Source organism: Spinacia oleracea, chromosome 4 (assembly GCF_020520425.1).
Source record: "Spinacia oleracea cultivar Varoflay chromosome 4, BTI_SOV_V1, whole genome shotgun sequence".
In the NCBI taxonomy this organism is placed as follows: Eukaryota; Viridiplantae; Streptophyta; class Magnoliopsida; order Caryophyllales; family Amaranthaceae; genus Spinacia; species Spinacia oleracea.
In genome coordinates this window covers 27,714,427-27,735,869 of record NC_079490.1, presented here as the reverse complement: position 1 = coordinate 27,735,869, position 21,443 = coordinate 27,714,427, and the positions used below count along the sequence as shown (strand labels likewise).

The 21,443-nt window shown below is 36.7% G+C and overlaps 1 protein-coding gene across 1 annotated transcript; it reads left to right on the top strand.

Moving 5' to 3' along the window:
- The first annotated feature begins 12,706 nt into the window (after positions 1 to 12,706).
- On the top strand, positions 12,707 to 18,131 carry LOC110777427 (uncharacterized). Its single transcript, XM_021982030.2, has 5 exons — positions 12,707 to 13,100; positions 13,863 to 14,454; positions 15,194 to 15,624; positions 17,172 to 17,270; positions 17,618 to 18,131. The coding sequence occupies exons 1-5, from the start codon at positions 12,970 to 12,972 to the stop codon at positions 17,832 to 17,834; spliced, it is 1,470 nt and encodes a 489-aa protein (XP_021837722.1). The 5' UTR covers positions 12,707 to 12,969; the 3' UTR covers positions 17,835 to 18,131.
- The last annotated feature ends 3,312 nt before the right edge of the window (positions 18,132 to 21,443 follow it).

Below are 21,443 nucleotides of genomic sequence, written 5' to 3'. Positions count from 1 at the left end.
GTAACCTTTAGCAACTAATCTAGCTTTGTGTGTGAACACAATTCCATGTTTGATGGTTTTTATCCTTAAAACAAACTTGCAACCAATAGGTGTGAAACTATTCTTGCAAATCAACAAAATTTCAATTTTGTCATCAAAACATTGAGTATGTTTTATGGCCTTTAACCATTTAAAACATTTGAGTCTATATATGGCCTCTAACCATTTTAGGGAATCTGGGTTTCGTCATAGCTTTCTTACAAGTCACAAACTCATTAATCTACATGATAATAGTTTGACTGCAAGTTGTAGGTTTCTTCACTATTTAATAGAAGAATCTCATATGTTTCTTCACTATTTAATAGAAGAATCTCATAGTTTCAGTGACTTGAATTCTATGCCTACTTGGGTATAGAACATCAAACAATAGAATATCAATAGCCACTTGAAAGTCCTTTGAATATTCTGTTCTCCTTGAAGCACTTGTGAAGTCTTCTAAGAGATGTCTATTCTTTAAAGCCACTTCTAAAGTCCTTAAAGAATAAGTTCGGATTTTCTGAAGCACTTTGAAAAGCCTTCGGAATGTCCGTTTATGTTTGTTGTTCGCCTCGAAAACTTTCGAGGTCTATTTTCTCCCACTTGTCATTTTGGAAACGAATCTCCAAAAGGACATTATTTCGAGCAAACAAACATTATGTTCTCAAAAATTCGTGGTAGAAACAATACCCTTGTGTCTCATTTGAATAAATCACAATGAAACATATATCTATACTTGGGCCTTAGTTTGTTGAATAACAAACACTAAGCTCCCACTGAGTTTAGCAACTCTTTAGATATATATAATTGAAAAGATATCCTGAAATTACTTTTCAATAGCTTTGACGAATTTGGTTTAGTTTGGTGGTAGTTGAGCATTTTGTTTTAGAAATTATAGGAAAAGTCTTTATGATCCATCATTGATCGAATCAAGTACTAATTGACTTCGATTATTCCAACTAAGATATGCCATATCTTATGGACCTAGATTGTGAAATTACAACACACAATCATTGATGATCATATTTGGTCTCAAGTAATCATCAACATGATCTAACCTAGATCTTTATGATTTCTTGCCAAGTGGATTTTATACTTCTGAATCTTTGAACTAGCCAAACAGATTCAACTTATATCACATTTGAGTAAATAAACCTATATTCACTCGAATCCATGTGAAATAATAAAGTCATAAAATCTTTCTTTAGCTTTGAACTCTATTGTCTAGGCGTTCTAACAATAGTTCATATCTTTTGTTACTTTCAACAAGTAAGACTAGTTGTCTTAAATTGATCTAGAAATCAATGAACTTTCAAAAGTCCATTAAAATAGAGCTTTTGAATGTTAACTTGTTGATATAGTCTAAGTAACAATGCCAAAGATTAGTGGAACTCAAATCAAGGGGTTGATTTGAACCTAGTAAAGTTCTTTTAAAGAGTTGTTTGTTTTAATCAAGCATATTGACTCAACCTGTAATTGACCATTTCATTCAAATAAACAAACAAACATTGTTTTTGTTTTTCTTGAATGTGAGTCTTTCTGTGTTTGAAAACAGAAATTTAGGTATGTTGATTATGGAACAAAATAGCCATTTAGTTCCAGCCTTTGAAAGGACTTAAAACAAACTAGATGACCCTACAACTAATGTAGCATTGCCATGCTTCATTTCCCACTTGTAGGTCATTAGTGTATCCTAGCTTCCATTGTTTGAGTTATTACCGAAGTAAGAACCTCAAGCGGTATATGATACCAAGGAAGTTTGATTGCTAGGTCACTTCTCTTTAAACATAAACTTATAGGTAGAAACGGAATTGTAAATTCCTTTCATTTGTTCCTTGTTTTCCTATTTCTTGTACCCTTTCTTATAGTCTTAAGAATTGAATTCTTTAGCGTTGACTTTTATACTTTGTTAGACATGTCCAATGTCACCAACAAGGTTCTTTACCATTTTAATTTATGTTGAATATTTTTGTTTCAACTAGATGATCTTACCAGAAGCTTCTAAAGTTCTCTAAGCATCGATCTATTCGAATGTCTAGGGACTAGACTCATTCGAGAATTAAATGGACAAAGATATTAGGTTGTTAACCATTGGTAAAGCTGAGCGTATTAAACTCAATGCTTTATGATCTCAAAACTACAGTGTATTTTGAATTCACAAGCACCAATTGGTTTGCCATTCGATTTTGATATTCGAAAACAACCATAAAAGTCGATATAAGAAACGTACATTTTAAATTGCTCATTTTCTCTCATTTCCGTGAATCGTTCTTGGATTCACTACCAATCGAGGAAATTTACTGTTACCTTTCTAAAAGGATTTATTGCAGTGCAAGATATTTAATTATAAACAATAATTAAAACATACATTGAAGCATGCAAAGTCTAAACATTTATCATGAATAATAACTTGAAATTAAAGCAACCATGCAATTCAAACAAGTTATTAGCATTTTATTCGATTTTATTGTTCCGGCAGGTGTGAATAAAATGATTCCAAGATCCTAAAATCATTGAAGAACTAAGCACAGTTTGTCGACTTAATCCTAGAACATCTTAGGTAAGCAAAAGTCTTTTGCTAATAGTCTAGAAACTATTCTTGGTTGATAGGTACGTCTAAGAACTTATTAGGTAAACCTATCGAATTTGCCACGACATAAAAGGACTCCTTACTTATATCGTTGAGTTTCACCAAAACTAACATGTACTCACAATTATTTGTGTACCTTGCCCCTTTAGGACCAATAAGTAACACCTCGCTGAGCGAAAACTATTACTAGATTGATGTAAAGGATATCCAAGCAAGTGTATATTTTGGCATGGCACCTTTTAACTCAATTTTTAAGTTTGGAACTTAAGGCTCTTACTATGTTGGTTAGATTTTAAGTGAACTAAAATCCTTAATCATGCAACATAATCAAGCTTTTGATCTCATGCATTTTAAGACATATTTAAAACAATAAATAACTTAAAACATGCATAAGATATTTGTGATCTAGTATGGCCCGACTTCATCTTGAAGCTTTGACTTCAAAGTCCGTCTTGAAAATCTCCGTGGGAGGCACCATTTTCTTCAAATAGGATAAGCTATAACTAATTACAACTATTTGATGGTTCGCAGACCATATTTGAATTGAAAAATAACTTTGGTACTTTAGACCAATTACATTCAAATTAATGGTACGCAGACCATATTTTCTATCCTATTTGGGCCATACTAGTCACTTCATAACCTGCAAAACAGTACATATACAATATATACCATTCACCCATTCATTATCATGAATGGCCCACATAGCTGGTTAGTAAAACACATTATGCATCACGTAAACATTTGCAGCAATTAATCAAGGGCACCAATAATCTACCAATTATTCAGTCCTTATTAATTCTAATCAAGTTGTTTTAACCTTAAGGATTTGTAGACCTAATCAAGAGTTTATGACTAAAAAGCGCTCCCACTTAAACCAATAAATTCATATGCTTTACCAATTTTAAACATAAAAATGTATTTCTAGTCTAACCGGAAACATACAAATTTAATTAAAATTTAAAGCTCATATAAATTCATAATTGAATCCAAAAAGTTTAATTTAATTTCAGTCGTATTTAAATTAATTCATGATTTTAATTTTAGTAAAATAATTAGAATAAATAACATTTATTATAATTATAATATTCAAAATTAAAATCCAAGAAAATAATTTAAATTATTAATTAAAATTACGTGAACTGAAATTTTCAAATTAAACATTCAAAACGATCTAATCGTAACGCAAACACCCTACGCGTTGCACGCCCATGGGCCGCACGCACACAGCCATCGCTGGCCATGTGCGCGCAGCCCATGCGCTCGTCGCATAGCTGCTGCATCTCCATCGCAAGCCTCCGCACGCACTGGTGCTCGCTGCGCGCGCCAGCGCTCATCGCACGCGAGCTATCGCTCCCAGTGCGCGCGCGACATCGCTCGCTGGGCGCGCGACATCGCTCGCTGGGCGCGCGACATCGCTCGCTGGGCGCGCGACATCGCTCGCTGGGCGCGCGAGCCATCGCTCGCTGGGCGCGCGACATCGCTCGCTGGGCGGGCGACATCGCTCGCTGGGCGGGCGACATCGCTCGCTGGGCGGGCGACATCGCTCGCTGGGCGGGCGACATCGCTCGCTGGGCGGGCGACATCGCTCGCTGTGCGCGCGAGCAATGCTGGGCGCAGCGCTCGTGGCACGCGAGCTTGCGCTCGCTGCGCGCGAGGCTGCGCGTTCTTGTGCGAGGCAGCGCGCGTTGTGGCGCAGCTCGCTTGCTGCCCACACGCGACTGCCTTGGCTCGTCCTTCGCCCATGCCCATTCGTCCATTGCTCGTGGCACACGACACAAGGCAGGGTTGCTGCCTTGTGCTCGTGCACTACGCCCTTGCTCATTGCATTCGTGCCGCACGGGCGACGAGCTCCCTTGCTCGTCGTCGCATGCCCGCATTATACAACACCCCTTAAGGGTAACACGAAGCGTCCATTGCTTCGTGCGTGCAAGTTTTATGAACGAATCGCATAAAAATTTAAAATTTATATTTAAAATTAATGACAAATTAATAAATAATATTAATTTCATAATTTTAGGGCGAAAAATCGAAAATTTATTATCCAATTGATTTCCGATTGTTATGGATTCAAGTCTAGGTCATAAAAATTTAAAATTTATCATAAATTTACAATTTTTATGGTGGTTTTTAATCATAGGTTTCTAATTAAATTACAATTAATTATGAAAATCAAATTAATTCTAAATTATTCTAATTTTCAACAAATTAATCATAATTACAAATTAGATTGCATAATTAACAAGACTAGGCATTCAAACTTGTTAAACATATGCAGTAGGTCAATCAAAAATTCAAGATTTATCAACAAGAATCGCAAATATTTAATTTAACATCTTAAATTTACGAAATTTTGCATTCGAAAAACTAAAACCTTCGAAAAGTCATAGTTAGGCTTCGAATTTGAGAATTCTGGGTTCGGCAGAAAAATACTATTTTTGTCAAAATTTTAGAATGCCTTTTACATGCGGAATTGACACAAAAATCACTCAATTCGGATGAGTAACGAAGAAACTGCCGAAAAACTGCGTACGTATAATTAAATAAACGCAATTTGCAATTAATTAACAATTACGAAAATTAATCACCCCTTTTAATTCTTGCAAATTTGTAATATTTAACCATGTTCATGCAATTTAGATTATGAAAATAATAAGGGGCTCGTGATACCACTGTTAGGTTATGATACATATGACAATTCATAAATCATGCGGAAAAACCATAAACCCAGGAAAACATATTATTTACACATAATCATTTAGCATAGATTAGATGCATACTCTTTGTTGCGTGCCTTCCCTAGCTACGCCCGAACCGAACAAGAACAAGTCTTTAGGACTCCAAGTGTCGTCCCTCCGTAGATAGTCCACAGCACGTCCGGATCCGCCTTAAGATTGACCAACTAGAATCGCCCTTAAGGTACTATTATTTTCGGCACTTTATAGGCAAATGAGTGACTGAATTTTTCTCTCAAAAACTCACTTTGAATACTTTTAAACTTGTGTTATAAATTGTGAGCCCTAGCCTCATATTTATAGCGGTATGGAAAGGGAATCGAAATCCTATTCAGATACAAATTAATCAAACCTAGAATCCTACAAGAACTCTAATTTAATTAATTTATGAAATAGAATTAGGAATTTAATCATTAACCGAACTCTGCATGTTTTAGGAAACGTGCACGAACACAAACACTTGCACACACACGCACGGCAGCCACGATGGGCCCCATGCGTGCGCGCGAGCAGCAGCCCACTCAGCGCCCGCGCGCGCTGCGCGCTGCGCGTGCTGTGCGCTGCGCGTGCTGTGCGCGCTGTGCGCTGCGCGCTGCGCGCAGCCTGCTGGGCCTGGCCTTGCGCTGGGCCTGGCGTGGCTGTTTGTGCGGCGCGCTTGGCTTGCTGGGCGATGGCCTGGCTTCGTGCTGGGCCTCGTCCGGCAGGCCTCGTCCGATGCTTATTCGTACGATGCGCTTCCGATTAAATTTTCCGATTCCGGAATTCATTTCCGATACGAACAATATTTAATATTTCCGATTCCGGAATTAATTTCCGTTTCGAACAAATATTTAATATTTCCGTTTCCGGAATTATTTTCCGATTCCGGTAATATTTCCGATTCTGACAATATTTCCGTTTCCGGCAATATTTCCGATTCTGGCAATATTTCCATTTCCGATAATATTTTCCGACACGTACCATGTTTCCGTTTCCGGCAACATCTACGACTTGGATAATATTTATATTTCCGATACGATCCATATTTCCGTTTCCGGCAATATCATCGTTTCCGGAGTATTCATTCCTTGCCTGTGACGATCTTAGCTCCCACTGAAACCAAGATCCGTCGGTTCCGAATATTCATAGATGGAGTATTTAATGCTATTAAATACTTGATCCGTTTACGTACTATTTGTGTGACCCTACGGGTTCAGTCAAGAGTAAGCTGTGGATTAATATCATTAATTCCACTTGAACTGAAGCGGCCTCTAGCTAGGCATTCAGCTCACTTGATCTCACTGAATTATTAACTTGTTAATTAATACTGAACCGCATTTATTAGACTTAACATAGAATGCATACTTGGACCAAGGGCATTATTTCCTTCACTGCCTTGGCTGGGCTTGTGGCGCGCGTTTGGCTTGCTGGGCGATGGCCCGACTTCGTGTTGGGCCTTCGTCCGGCAGGCCTCGTCCGATGCTAATTCGTACGATACGCTTCCGATTAAATTCCCGGTTCCGGAATTCATTTCCGATACGAACAATATTTAATATTTCCGATTCCGGAATCAATTTCCGTTTCGAACAAATATTTAATATTTCCGTTTCCGGAATTATTTTCCGATTCCGATAATATTTCCGATTCTGACAATATTTCCGTTTCCGGCAATATTTCCGATTCTGGTAATATTTCCATTTCCGATAATATTTTCCGATACGTACCATGTTTCCGTTTCCGGCAACATCTACGACTTGGATAATATTTATATTTCCGATACGATCCATATTTCTGTTTCCGGCAATATCATCGTTTCCGGAGTATTCATTTCTTGCCTGTGACGATCTCAGCTCCCACTGAAACCAAGATCCGTCGATTCCGAATATCCATAGATGGAGTATCTAATGCCATTAAATACTTGATCCGTTTACGTACTATTTGTGTGACCCTACGGGTTCAGTCAAGAGTAAGCTGTGGATTAATATCATTAATTCCACTTGAACTGAAGCGGCCTCTAGCTAGGCATTCAGCTCACTTGATCTCACTGAATTATTAACTTGTTTAATTAATACTGAACCGCATTTATTAGACTTAACATAGAATGCATACTTGGACCAAGGGCATTATTTCCTTCACAAGTGTCGTCCCTCCGTAGAAAGTCCACAGCACGTCCGGATCCGCCTTAAGCTTGACCAACTAGAATCGCCCTTAAGGTACTTAGAATTTTCGGCTAAATAGGGCAAGTGTTTGGCTGATTTTTGCTTGAAAATCTTACCTTTGAATACTTGAATTCTCGTGTATAAATTTGTGAACCTAGGCACATATTTATAGAGTCATGGAAAAGGATTTAGAATCCTATTAGAATACCAATTAGTTAAATTAGTATCCCTTTGGAACTCTATTAAATAAATTCTATCTACTAGGATTAGGATTTAATCATAGAACGAATTCCAATAGCTTTAGGATTTGTATCGCACACAACCGCACACGAGCACGAGCACCGCACAGTCCGCGCAAGCCTCGCGGCCCGCGCGAGCTGCACAGCTCGCAGCCCATGAGCATTGCTCGCAGCCCAGGATGCGCGCGCGCCATGCCTAGCTTGCTGGGTCTGGCCTTGCGCTGGGCCTGGCGAGGCTTTGGCAGCGTGTGTTGGGCGCTTAGCTTGCTGGGCGCGGGCCTGGCTTCGTGTTGGGCCTTCGTCTAGCAAGTCTCGTCCGATGCTAATGCGTACGATGCGCTTCCGATTAAATTCCCGATTCCGGAATTCATTTCCGATACGAAAAATATTTAACATTTCTGATTCCGGAATTAATTTCCGTTTCGGACAAATATTTAATATTTCCGTTTTCGGAATTATTTTCCGATTCCGATAATATTTCCGATTCTGACAATATTTCCGATTCCGATAATATTTCCGATTCCGGAAATATTTCCGTTTCCGGCAATATTTCCGATTCCGGAAATATTTCCATTTCCGATAATATTTTACGATACGTACCATGTTTCCGTTTCCGGCAACATCTACGACTTGGATAATATTTATATTTCCGATACGATCCATATTTCCGTTTCCGGCAATATCATCGTTTCCGGAGTATTCATTTACTTGCCTTTGACGATCTTAGCTCCCACTGAAACCAAGATCCGTCGATTCCGAATATCCATAGATGGAGTATTTAATGCCATTAAATACTTGATCCGTTTACGTACTATTTGTGTGACCCTACGGGTTCAGTCAAGAGTAAGTTGTGGATTAATATCATTAATTCCACTTGAACTAAAGCGGCCTCTAGCTAGGCATTCATCTCACTTGATCTCACTGAATTATTAACTTGTTAATTAATACTGAACCGCATTTATTAGACTTAACATTAAATGAATACTTGGACCAAGGGCATTATTTCCTTCACTTCCTTCCCCACATCAACTCCCCCGCAACCTTACCATTGCCGCTGATGAAAATAAATGCATTAACACTACACTATTCGGTCGTTAAGCATACATTCACCCCATAGAAAACAAAATGTGGTCAAGCTCAAAACCTCAACTACACAAAAATCATTCAACTAAAAACCAAACTACATCATACAAACAACATTGTATCCCAAGCATTAGAAACATTATTAATTGCAATACATCAAAGATTTAAAAAATCACAATCAAATCCATATTCAGCCCCCGTTGAAAGGATCGGACATTTCCTTATACGATCGTCAAAAATCAAACTCGGAGAATGTGAATTATTGAATTAACACATACATTAATCGAAAAATCAAACAAATTAACCGAGAAAAGTTGGACAAACCTATTCACCAGAAGAAAGATGATTATTATCAGGAACAACAAACTTCTTCCTACCAGCAGCATTATCTCTCCTCTCCCCACTCCCTCCCTAACCTTCATCCTTGGAAGCATCTTCGGTACCAACAACACAAAAATGGTGATTCGTTACCATCAAACCCAAGTTGGGGGAAATTAAAATTACTCACTCAGGCATGAAGTAAGATGGATAAATTAAGCAATTGTTGAATTAAATAAAAAACAGGTCAACATTTTCAGGGAATTCAATAGTAGAAGTGAAAAAGAGAAAAAAAAAACTTGATCATTAATATATAAATAATTGGAGAATTTTTTTATAATGATTGGAAAAGAAGCATTACCTCCTCTACGGTGATAATTGATTTGATATGCTGAAATCATGCAAACCCACCAAATAAATTCAAAAAAAATCAGAATTTAACACCAGAAAAAACCCAAAAAAATTGACAATAATAAAATTATGCAAGAAATTATACCTCCAAATTTACAATAATAACTCTTTCTCTGCCCAAAATAATTGAAGGGTATGACAACAGAGGATCCAAAATTCAATTTGGAGTTTCAATTTTCAATACAAAAACAAATGAAATTGGGAGAAATAATAAAACGTGGATTTGTTTGAGACATAATAAAACCATTGACTCCGACTTCGTTGTCATCCTTGCCGCTCTCCTCTGTGCATTAATCTGCGTGCTCGGCCTCGTCGCCGTCGCAAGATGCGTCTGGCTCCACCGCTTTTCTAGTGCTGGTGTTTCAGCTCCGGCGAACTAAGGTTTAAAGGTGCCTTACTCCATCGACCAACACGCCGGTAAACTCTCCGATGATTGTGCTATCTGCTTGTCGGACTTCGCCGCTAGGTTAATGGTCTAGAATTTATAGGAGGGGAGAGATATGAGGAGCAGAAAATTCAAAAAGATTAAAATGCGAGAGGAGAGAGAAAGGGAGAGATGAAGAAAGGGCGATGGAGTCAAAGAGGGAGAGAGTGTGTGCTGAATGGCGGCTGAATGGGGGCTGGGGTTTATTTCAGGGGTGGGGTATTTTTGTCTTTTATGTGGGGGACACGAAAAGCGTGATTACCAAATTAACCTCGGTTGTTCCTTTATATAATAGAGATGCAAAGTGGTAATTCCTTAAGCTGTGATTTAAATGTCTACTTAATAGTAATTCATACTATTCGAATGATTTTGCGGAACTTTAGGATATTTTGAAAGTTTATTTCCCTAAAGTCAAAAATGATATTTTGAGTACTAAATATTTTGAAAAGTCAAATACCGAGTATTTAAGTTTGTCTGAAGTCAAGTTGAATTTTTAATTATTTAATTATTATTTATTTAATTTCAAATTTCAAAATTTTGATTGAATTTCGAATTTCTTTTCCAATTTATTTTTGAATTTATTTTTCCAAAAGTTTTATTTATTTATTTATTTACTTAATTTCGGAAAAGTATTTATTTAAATTCGAATTTAATTATTTTTACTATTCGATTATTTAATAATAATTTTCGATTTTAATTTAAATAATTTTTGATTATTTAGGAGTTATTTCTTAATTATTCTCGAAAATTATTATTTATTTTGAGTGAGGAAAGGGTAGATAAGGGCATATTTAGTTAAGTATGCATTAAGTGTCTTTTATCTGCTTAGTTTACTTAATTGAATTCATTTAAAGCTTTGATCATGTGTTTGTTTTGCTTTATGTGATTAATTGCATCATAATTCATGATTAAGCATGTACTTGTGCATTGAAATTGTTTTGGTTCCACGAACTTAAATTTCTTTCTTTTGTGGGTTGATATCTTGTACGGGAATACGTTAGTAAGACTTTTAAGTTGTCTGTGTCCAGGAATTAAGAATGTTGCCTTCAAAGTTTTCCAACCTATGATAGTTAGAGAAGCTTGATAGTGAGACTCCACACTTGTATGTGAAGAAAATTGAATTTTCATGCAAGTATTTTGCTACCCTCAAGAACATGTCACATTTGAGGAATAGAGATGTTATGGCTGAGATGATCATCTATTAGTTACCCCATAGGACACCTTACATATCACTTAAGAATAAGTTTCATGATATGCACTATGAGGATGATACGCCTAATTGGCATAAGTATGGTAATGGGGATAGTAGATGGAGGTAACTGAGATCATGACTACTGTTTTGGAGTTGGCTGAGAGTTGTAATGAGGATGGTAAACTTGCTGAGAGTCTGGGCTTAGAGTCTGTGGAAGGCAATGATGACACTGAAAATGCAATTGAGGATAGTGATAATGGTAGTGATGATGAGGTTGTTGAGGTTGAGAATCCGGACCCAGTGATTTCCGACCCTACTATTGAGATGTCTAGTGGATCTGAGGCATAGCCTGAAACTAATGATGAGGTCAATAGTGTGCTACAACAAGATGGTGAGTTTATGGATGAATATTCTGATCCAGAAGAAGACATGGATGATCCTGAAGATCAAGAATTCTCTCCAAAGCACTACAGAGAGAGAGAAAGTTGATACTCCCTCCGTCCCGGAATACTCGACCCAGTTTGACCGGCACAGAGTTTAAGGGACTTGAATTGACTTATTTAATTTAATAGGTAGTAGTTGATAGTGGGATATTATTTTAATGTAGTTAGTGGGAGGTGGGTTAAGAGGTGGGGTTGGGGGAGAGTAGGGGTTGAATTTTTAATTATTTTTTGTATGGAGTAGGGGGTAGGTGGGTTAATAGGGGTGGAGTGATAAATGATATAATATTGTTAGAATATTTTCATTTTTAGAAATAGGTCAACTATTAAGGGACGGCCCGTTAAGGAAAACAGGTCAAGTATTCCGGGACGGAGGGAGTAGGTGTTATGCCGCTAGCATTTGAGCATTATATTGTTTAGTTGATCCTTTCATTTGTTGTTGAGAAATTAAGTAAAAAAACTACTATTTTTTGTTTTAGTGGAGCAATCTTTGTTATGCAATGATGTAGGATTCTTATTGAAGTAATGGAAGTATTTAGTTTCTTTCGTTATTCTTCAAGTTCTAAGTTCTAATTTATTCCAATTCAAGTGAGTTTGAGTGGTTAACGTAAAGGGATTGTGTGCTTATTTCTTTAATGAAATTCTAAATGCATTGTGGTGTATCTGTATACCACTTAGCTATGTGATACGAACAGATCAGAAGAAGGGCCATGGGTTTCGCCACTTCTTCCCACGTGTTCGAAATGTTTGATGCGTTTTTGCATAGAAATTGATTGACTTATCTGAACTATAGTCTTAGCACTGTCTATGTCAAACCCAGACGTTAAAGTTAGTCTTTTATTTCATTCAGGAGAAGAGATATGGTTAACCAAGGAATAACTGATGTGTTTAGGCAACTAGCTGATGTAGTTCATAATCCATCACAGGCTAGGAAGAACCCAGTTCATGTCCGACTGGGAAAATGTTCAAAAAGGTAGCTCAGAGTAAAGCTCCACTGTACCAAGGGGAGTCTGGTCCAAGTACACTGGAGAACTGACTAAGAAATTTTTTGATAAGTTGATAGTAGCTGTGAATTGTCTCGAGAACCTTAAAATTAATAGTGTTGTATATGACTTTAGGGAAAAAGCTGATTTGTGATGGCAAAGATGTGAGAATGCTTTAAGGGCTACGCCTGAATTTGGATGGAAATCATTCGATGGACGGCCGAACCCACCTAATCCACACGAGGCTTCCTTCCCGCCAGTTTTAGTTACCCGTAATCAGAATATATACAGAACCCTCCCCCCAAAAGTAACCGCCAAAAGCTTAGTGGAAAACAAAACCCCTAAAATCCCCCATTTCTCACTCTCTCAAACCCTTGTTTTCTCTCTCCTCGCCGGCGGCAATGGCGTCCGAGAAAATGACGGAGTACGAACGCAAAAGACTCGAGAATATCAAGCGCAACAACGATGTGATGGCTTCTCTCAAAATTCAATCTCACGCTGCCGATCTTTCCGCCTCCTCCAAGCGCCTCAGGTCTTTCTCTCTCCGTCGATTTCGAACTGTTTTTCTGAAATTTGATGTTCATATACTTAATTTTTTATTTTGATCTACTGATTTCCTGGTTTGATTGAACTTACTGAATGTTGTTGCATTCTTTTTCCCAGTTTAATTGAAATGGTGTTGTACAGAAGTGAATAAATGCAATAATTTATACTTTGATTGCTTAGAGTTTTATGGATTTTATGCTCATGATGCTATATTATAATGAAATTGCATATTCAGCGAGGAAATTTTATGCAATTTTTTTATTTTAATTAACATTTCATGAAGGAGAATTGGAAGATTACTCACCAACTTACTAGCAATTGCTTTGAATTTTAGATGAACATTTAAAATTGCAATTATTTTAGGGTTGGGCTATATTTTGTAATTTGCTTGAAGATTGATGTTCTTCATTCTACTCGCCCTTTCTGGAACTTTTTTGTTGATTATAAGAACTTTTGTGGAGTAAAAAAATGCGATGGTGTTTTGAATTCATGCAGTATATCCCTTTATAATGGATGGGTTGATAGGAATATTTATGGAATTCTTACTAGTTTGTATTGCAGAAGTAAAATAAAAAGAGAAATGGAAGAATACTCGAAGGCACAAGTCAACTTAAAAAAAAAAAAAATCATTATCGAAATACAATTACCACTATGTGTTTTTCCCTTTGCAATCCCCCCTTCCTCTGTAGATGAATATGAAGTCTTTAGGTTTACTTTGTTAATAATAACTGAAATGATTATACTACAGAGAGAAGTCATACTACAAGGCAACCTCAAAGAAGAGGAAGACGCCTGAGCCTGAAAGTCCTATCGTTATTCGTCGTTCCCCGCGCACTCGAGGGATGCCTCCTGATTTGTCCGGCCTGCCTGAAAGCTTTAAAGATTCATCCGTTAAGCCCACTAAATCATCTTGGTTGCCACAATCAAGCCTCGAGCCCTCTGAGACTCTTAGTATGGAACAAGCCTATGAAGGGGAAGGTTCCCACCTGAGACTCATAGAAAAACTCGGTAGACTTACAAGAAACACTAAATCAGAAGATGAGAATGGCTATTTAAACCTTTCTACAGAGTTTGAAAGGGTGCATCTGGAGGAGCCTGTTGATCCACGATCGTTGAAGTTAGAATATGATAATGTAGCCCGAGTGGTGCCTGGAAGGATAGTATCTATTCGGTTCCTTCCTACAGCAGAGATGACTATGGTTGTCGTAGGGAATAAGAATGGCTATTTAGGGTTTTGGGATGTTAAACCACAAAATGAGGAGGAAGATGTGATTCATCTTTACCAGCCACATTCAGCTCCTATTTCTGGAATTTCTGTGCACCCTTTTTCCCTGTCAAAGGTGATGAATTGACATTGAACTATTTTTATTTGAAATATGCCAATGATCGTGGTAATTAAACTAACATACATAATAATGGTCAGTTATTTGTAAATCCCCCTTATTCTCTTTTGGCATGCACTCATGCTTCATAGGAGGTTCAAAATCATATCATTTTTGTCTTAATTTTTTATAATGTAATTTTTAAATGTTACTTGTATGCATGCTGTTGTTGGCTATTGTAGATTGTGGTGATGTTCAAAAGAAAAATCTATCATAGTTCATGGTATAATCATTTTTAGGGTACCCGATTCTGGGTTTTTATCATAAAATGTTTTGTTGGATTTCTTTGCTAAGCATATTTAAATAGAGAACTTCATATTAATCATATGGTATCTGCAACAATAACAATATTTTAGCGTGGTCTGTTTTTGGTAATGGTTATGGTTGTGTCTCCTTCTCATCCTGTATGAAGGAGAAAGATACCAAAAATATAGATTCTAAGGATGGAATGAACCAACTATTTTGTGAGAAATTTATGTGCTCAAGTGAAAACATGTTTATGTTGAAAACTTGAAATACTAGTACATCAATCTTAAAGGAACTTTCACGTTGATATTCTGGTTTGGTTGGATGATAGTTTCTCTTCTGACTGTTTTTTGGGATGATTGTTTTTTTCGTTCCCAAGTTTGTATTAGAACCGAGTCATCTTCATTAAATTCCCTGTTTTTGTAAATCGTATTGATTTTTTTGTGTCCAGGTATACTCTTGCTGTTATGATGGGTTTCTACGGATGATTGATATTGAGAGGGAGAAGTTTGAACTTGTATACTCTAGCACTGATCGCTCTTTTTTATTGTCTGTTGCGCAACAGCCAAATGATGTGAACTCTGTTTACTTTGGTGAGGGTCCAGGGGGTCTAAATATGTTTGATAAAAGAGCGGGGGAGATCTCGTTCTCCTTGTACCCGCATGTGGGAAGGATAAATTCCATTGATTTTAGCCAAACAGACACAAATATCTTGGCAACTAGTTCTACAGATGGTTTTGCTTGTTTGTGGGATCTTAGAAAAATGGATGTTAAAATAAAAGCTGATCATCCTGAAGGCAAAGCTCTGTGGAATGTCAAGCATAAACGAGCTGTACACTCTGCTTATTTTTCTCCATCTGGTCGTTGCGTGGCAACAACAAGGTATATAACCACAATGTAGGAAATTATATTCATTTGGCATATTTTCTCCCAGGGAAAATTTTTAACACCACCTCATGTACTACTCTAATAGAAAAAACTACCTTGTGCAATTTGTTATTCAAATAACTACCTTTTAAAACATTTTGTTACTACCTAAATTTCATTCATGATCTAACTTGACTTAAATTGATCATCATACAACTTTGAATTGCCAGTGAATGTAATATTGATTATGCTATCGCCTTTGACTGACAATGGAGTCGAGGGTCAAATTTGGTTACTTTTAGCTTAAATGTAATGTTACTTTAAGAAAACGTCTTTAAAGGGTAGTTTGCAAAACAAATTTATACTGTAGTTGTTTTCAAAATGTTACTCCATGTTTATTAGGTAGCTGCAGACATATTTATTCCTTTTATCATAAAATACTGGCTGTTGGGTAAGTAATATCTTGTTGAGTTAGGTGTCTTCATCTGTAATGATATTTGGATCTAGCAAACCTTGGTCACTGTTATTATAGAATACTGGCTGTTGGGTAAGTAATATCTTGTTGAGTTTGATGTCTTCATCTGTAATGATATTTGGATCTAGCAAACCTTGGTCACTGTTATTATAGAATACTGGCTGTTGGGTAAGTGATATCTTGTTGAGTTTGTTGTCTTCATCTGTGATGATATTTCGATCTAGCAAACCTCGGTCACTGTTAAGTGTTACAAGGTTTTAGTTTGCTGTAAAGAAAAATATAATAATTGTTGCTTTGCGTCAAGAGTTATTGGACTCTTGTATTAGAATTGTTGCTTTGCTTCAAGAGTTATTGGACTCTTGTATTAGACTTTCCTACTTTATTATTAGAAGTGAGAAAGTATTGTTGGTATTACGGAGCATGATCTTAACTTTGTAACCTGTGGAACCTCGTACCTTGATGCTTATGAACTTTTGGAAAGAATTCTGATATTTCATGCTCAAGTTTTACTGTGTGAAGATACTTTGCAATATGTTTGCACAAACTGCTATTCATGGTGTTAATAGCTGCCGGGGCTTTCAGTATCTGAATCAAGCTAACTGAGTCATTTCCCTCCTTAAAAGCTCCTTTTACTTAGTTACATTTTATAGATTGTGGTTTGTTGGATCTGAGGTCAGAGTCGTCTTTCAGGCAGTTGATGCTATTGGGAGTATTTTATTGAAGTTAGATATGACCCGAGTATTTGATAAATATTTCTTTTTGGGTTGAACGAGAGATTTGCGAACATTTTGACTTCCCTTACACCACAGTTGCTGGGAACTAGATTCAGTTTTGTTTTTGTTTCAGCTGGAAGATCTCTTCATGGTTCTTGTCTCAGTACATTGGAATGGTTATGAATTTTGAAACTCCCTTTTGTTCTCCCATGGGCCAATACAATCTAGTTCCAATACGGGGGCCTGTTTTCTTGAGCAAGTTGCTTTATTAAAAGGAGATGAGTAGATTGCTAATCTTGTCATCTTGTGGATGATGATTGCTGCTCCATGGTTTCTTATGTCCTGTTTATTTATTTTTTTCTCCTCTTGTGCAGTTTGGATGACACCATTGGTGTGCTTGGAGGTGTAAATTTTGAGGATACGTTCATGATTCCCCATGATAATTTGACGAATAGATGGATCTCGACTTTCAGGTATACCATACTTCCAATCTGTAGTTCTATAGTTAAAAACATCGCTTCTCAGTTCTCACCATGCAACTTACATTTACTTATCAGCTGGTGTATATGTATTTGTATAATTTCTATACTTCAGATTAGTTTATTTTGAAAGTTCAAACTACATAATATTGGGATAGACGTACTTCAATGATTGCGCTATATATATGTTAACATAGCTTTTTAGTATGTCCATGCATTAGCAGAAAGCCAGAAATTGAATTTTCTTCATGCAACTGTTGCAACTTCTGCCCTTTCCCCAACTTATACACATTGATTCATACTTCACATTTATGACTTATTTTGGTGTCTGATGTGAACAGAGCTGTATGGGGTTGGGATGATACACACCTTTATGTTGGAAATATGAAAAGAAGAGTAGATGTGCTATCAGTGACAAAGAAAAAGATGGTGCATACACTGGAAAGCTCTCATATGACGGCTATTCCATGTCGGTATGATGCTCACCCCTGCAACGTTGGGATGCTGGCTGGTGCTACTAGTGGCGGTCAGGTTTACATATGGACATCATCTTCATGAACGACCTTGCTGTTCTAGCAATTTCGTATGTAACCTGGTTATGCATCTGTTCATGTTACAGTGTTACCTATTGGAGATAGTGTTGTGAATGATGATGATCTAGTGTAGCAACCTTAATGTATGTCTAGTGTTAACCATTGATGATGTATTCAATTGATTGAAAAAGGGAATTTGTTATTGTATCTTAATTCATGAATTTAGAGCAAGCTCATTAACAATGGTCCATATTTGGACTCTGCCATCTGTATATTTTGTCTTTTACAAGTTATTTTACAGATGTTGTGTTGAAATTTTCCATGTCTCACAGATTCACAAGTACCATGTAAATTTGGTCTATCTAATGCTCCGTACAAAGTCTGCATACAAAATCTACTCGGATGTTATATTCGTACATCTCTATATTTTTTCTAATATTATTTTTATACTATATATTAAAAGGCGTTTAAAAGAAAGTTTATGTGACACGTGGCGCTCTTCTTATGGGTGGTTTGCTCAATGTAATTTTCATACACATTAAAAAAATATCAAACTTGGTTTGCATTGGGTTTGACCTTGAGTTTAAACATTAAAGTCTTTACCACTAAGCTACATGTGTTCATGTTATCATTGCAAAAAGAAAATATAAGTAAATGTGAATGTCATTAATGTAGTAACCCGGGCATCGCCCGGGCCCAAAAACTAGTTATATTCGTATAAAAGGTCATGTATGCATAAGTTGTGCAATAAATTTATGGTACACCTGGATAACTTTTACTAGCTTTTTTTTGTAACTTCTATTTTAATTTTTATAATTTTTAGTATGTTTTTAAATGATTAATTTATACATTGTTAGTAATTTGAATAAACAATTTTTATTATAAAAAAACCATAACTTTTAAGAATTTTAGGTTAACTTTTACTTCGGTCTAAAATATTTATTGCACACCACTTGTAAATAAGAAATTGTGATATCCGTATAAGTGGAAATTCTTCGCTCATTTTGAAATTATATTCAAACAAGAAAAGCTGATCATTTGGTGGAGAATAAATTTTGGTTACACCTAAATATCGATTACCCATATAGCCATATACAAGACCTTTGTTAATTGTTACTCCCTCTGTCACGGAAAACTCGCAACGGTTTGACTGAACACGCTTGTCAATGCACAACTTTGACCATCAATATCATCAATTATATATTATATAAACTTATAAAATATTAATATTTTGAAAATATATATTAAGATGAAGCCAACAATATATTAATTTCATATACTATAAATAAAATAGGTTCAAAGTGAACTATGTGAATAGTACAAAAAGTCAAACCGTTGCGAACATTCCTTTGGACAGAGGGAGTAGTTGTTAGTCGTTTGAGAAACGATTTATTATAGAGTTTGGGTCAAACGTCATGTTTATAGCTTATTCAGGCAGCCAAGTCGTTGCTTCGTTGACTTAAAAGCTTTGTTTGTTCGGTATCATCGTAAGTTTTCAGTTTTTGGTTTTGAAAGTCATAAGATTTAGATTGAATCGTGAACTAAAAACTAACATGCTTATAGTAATTATGTTAATTTTGAAAATTGACACAAAAAAAAAACTGGAAACTACTTTTTATGGTTTTCATATTTTGGTTTTTAATTTTGTATAAAAAAGGAAAATGGAAACAAAAACCGATATCGAAATACAAAGCGTTTTTTACTTACAAAATGGAGTTACTTTTTACAAGCATCTTTTCAGAAAAAGTAGCAAATAAAAGAGATTAATGGTTCTTCACGATTTTTTTTACATGTGGTGTAACTCAAAATATTTACGGAGTAAAGGTTACCACGATATATGTAAAACTGTAATGAAATTTATTCTCATTTTAATAAAATTTATTCCTTCAAAATCACTAATACTCCCTCCGTTCCTAAATAAGTGTCACATTTCCTTTTATAGCGTTCCCTTATAAGTGTCACATTTCCTTTTTTGGACACGTACACTTTACCAATATACCCTTGCATTTCCCAACAATTACACAAAATACCAACATTTTCTTAAAAAATGTGCTGAAAAAATAATAAAAAATTTAAAAAAACCGATTTTTTTTTTAAAAAAAAATAGGAAAGTCAGAAATGGGGAGTTGTGTTTTGTGGGAAATTGGTCCCCCCATAAATCCCCCCACCCACCCACTCATATTCACTCGTCTCTCTCTCTCATTCATTTCTCACATTCATTCTCTCATTTTTCTCCTCTGTTTCTCTCGTTCCTCTCTTTCTCTCTCTAGAATTTGAATCGTTTTCTCAAATTTGCGAAGGTTTTCTGGGTTTTTAGGGTTTCTGATCTAAAGTCCCTTTGAATTTGTGTTTTTGTGGCTGAAATTTTTGTGAGATCTCTTTGCATGTTCGTTTTTCTGAAAAAAATTGGGTTTTTTCGAGTTTTTTGGGTTGATCTGGGTTTCTGGGTTGGAGATCTTGAAGATCGGTGTTTTTTGGGTGATTTAGGGTTTCTGGGTGATATGGGTTTATTGTGAGATCTTGTTTTTTTGAGTGATTTGATCCTGTTTTTTCGTTGTTCTTGAGTTTTCTGGGCTAATCTGTTTTTTTCGGTTTGATCTGGGTGTTCTTGGTGTTCTGGGTTTTTGTTTGATCTCGATTTGTGGTTGATCTTGTGGTTTTTGTGTGATCTCGATCTTTCTGGGTTTGTCGGTGACTTGGGTTTTCTGGGTTTTTGTGTGATCTCGTATTTTCTGGGTTTGTTGGTTGTGTTTGTGGGAAACCTGGTTGATCTAGGGTTTTCTGGGTTTGTTCGGTGTTCTTTGAGGGTGATCTTGGTTTTTTTGGCCCCTGTTATTTCTGGTTTGATGGATTCCAAGAAAACGGAGAGTTTTCATGGCTTTTCGTCTTCCGATGATAACAAAGGAAAGACGGAAACGTTTGAGTATGAGTGCACCGATTCTCACTGTGATCTTGGTGAGTATTGTGAAGGTGAGCACAGCTACAGCCGTGAATATCTCCGGTACTTACGGCGGAGATACGATTCTTTCTGTGCTTCTCCTTCTACCGGCTCTGAAAAAACGGTGGAGGGAAAAGCTCCGCCGCCGCCGCCTCCGTCCCCTGGTGGTGGATCTAAATCTCTGATTCCGAACGATGAGGTTGATCAGCCACCACCAAAGTCCCCTGGTGGTGGTTCAACAACCGTCGATGTGGGGGGTTCTGAAACCCTAGTTTCTGGGCAACCACCGGAAGCAGTGGTTGTGAACGACGGTCCTGATGACGCTGGTGAAAAATCTGAGGGTGCATGTTCGTTCTCCTAAGTTTGTGGGTGTTGCATGTCTACGAAGGGGAGTTTTCTCTTCTTCCCTCTCTCTCTCTATTTCTGGCTTTCCTTAGAATGCATGTTTAGCTGTTGAAATGTAGGCCAGCAAGTGTGATCTCTTGCTGGCAGGGTTGGATTTGTTGTTTGTTGAAGGAGAGTAGTTGTTGCATGTGGAGTTTGGAGGGTTTATTCATGATTTATGCCCCTGTTTTTTGTTCATGAAATATGTCCCTGTTTTGATTCATGATTATATGTCCCTGTTGTTTTGAATCATGATTATATGTCCCTGTTTTGATTCATGATTATATGTCCCTGTTGTTTTGAATCATGATT

What these genes read in the sequence shown, in the direction of transcription:
- LOC110777427 (XM_021982030.2), top strand. Translation starts at nt 12,970, where the DNA reads ATGGCGTCCGAGAAAATGACGGAGTACGAACGCAAAAGACTCGAGAAT. An exon ending in ACCCTTTTTCCCTGTCAAAG is followed by an intron (nt 14,455 to 15,193) that starts GTGATGAATTGA and finishes TTTTGTGTCCAG; the next exon opens with GTATACTCTTGCTGTTATGA. An exon ending in CGTTGCGTGGCAACAACAAG is followed by an intron (nt 15,625 to 17,171) that starts GTATATAACCAC and finishes CCTCTTGTGCAG; the next exon opens with TTTGGATGACACCATTGGTG.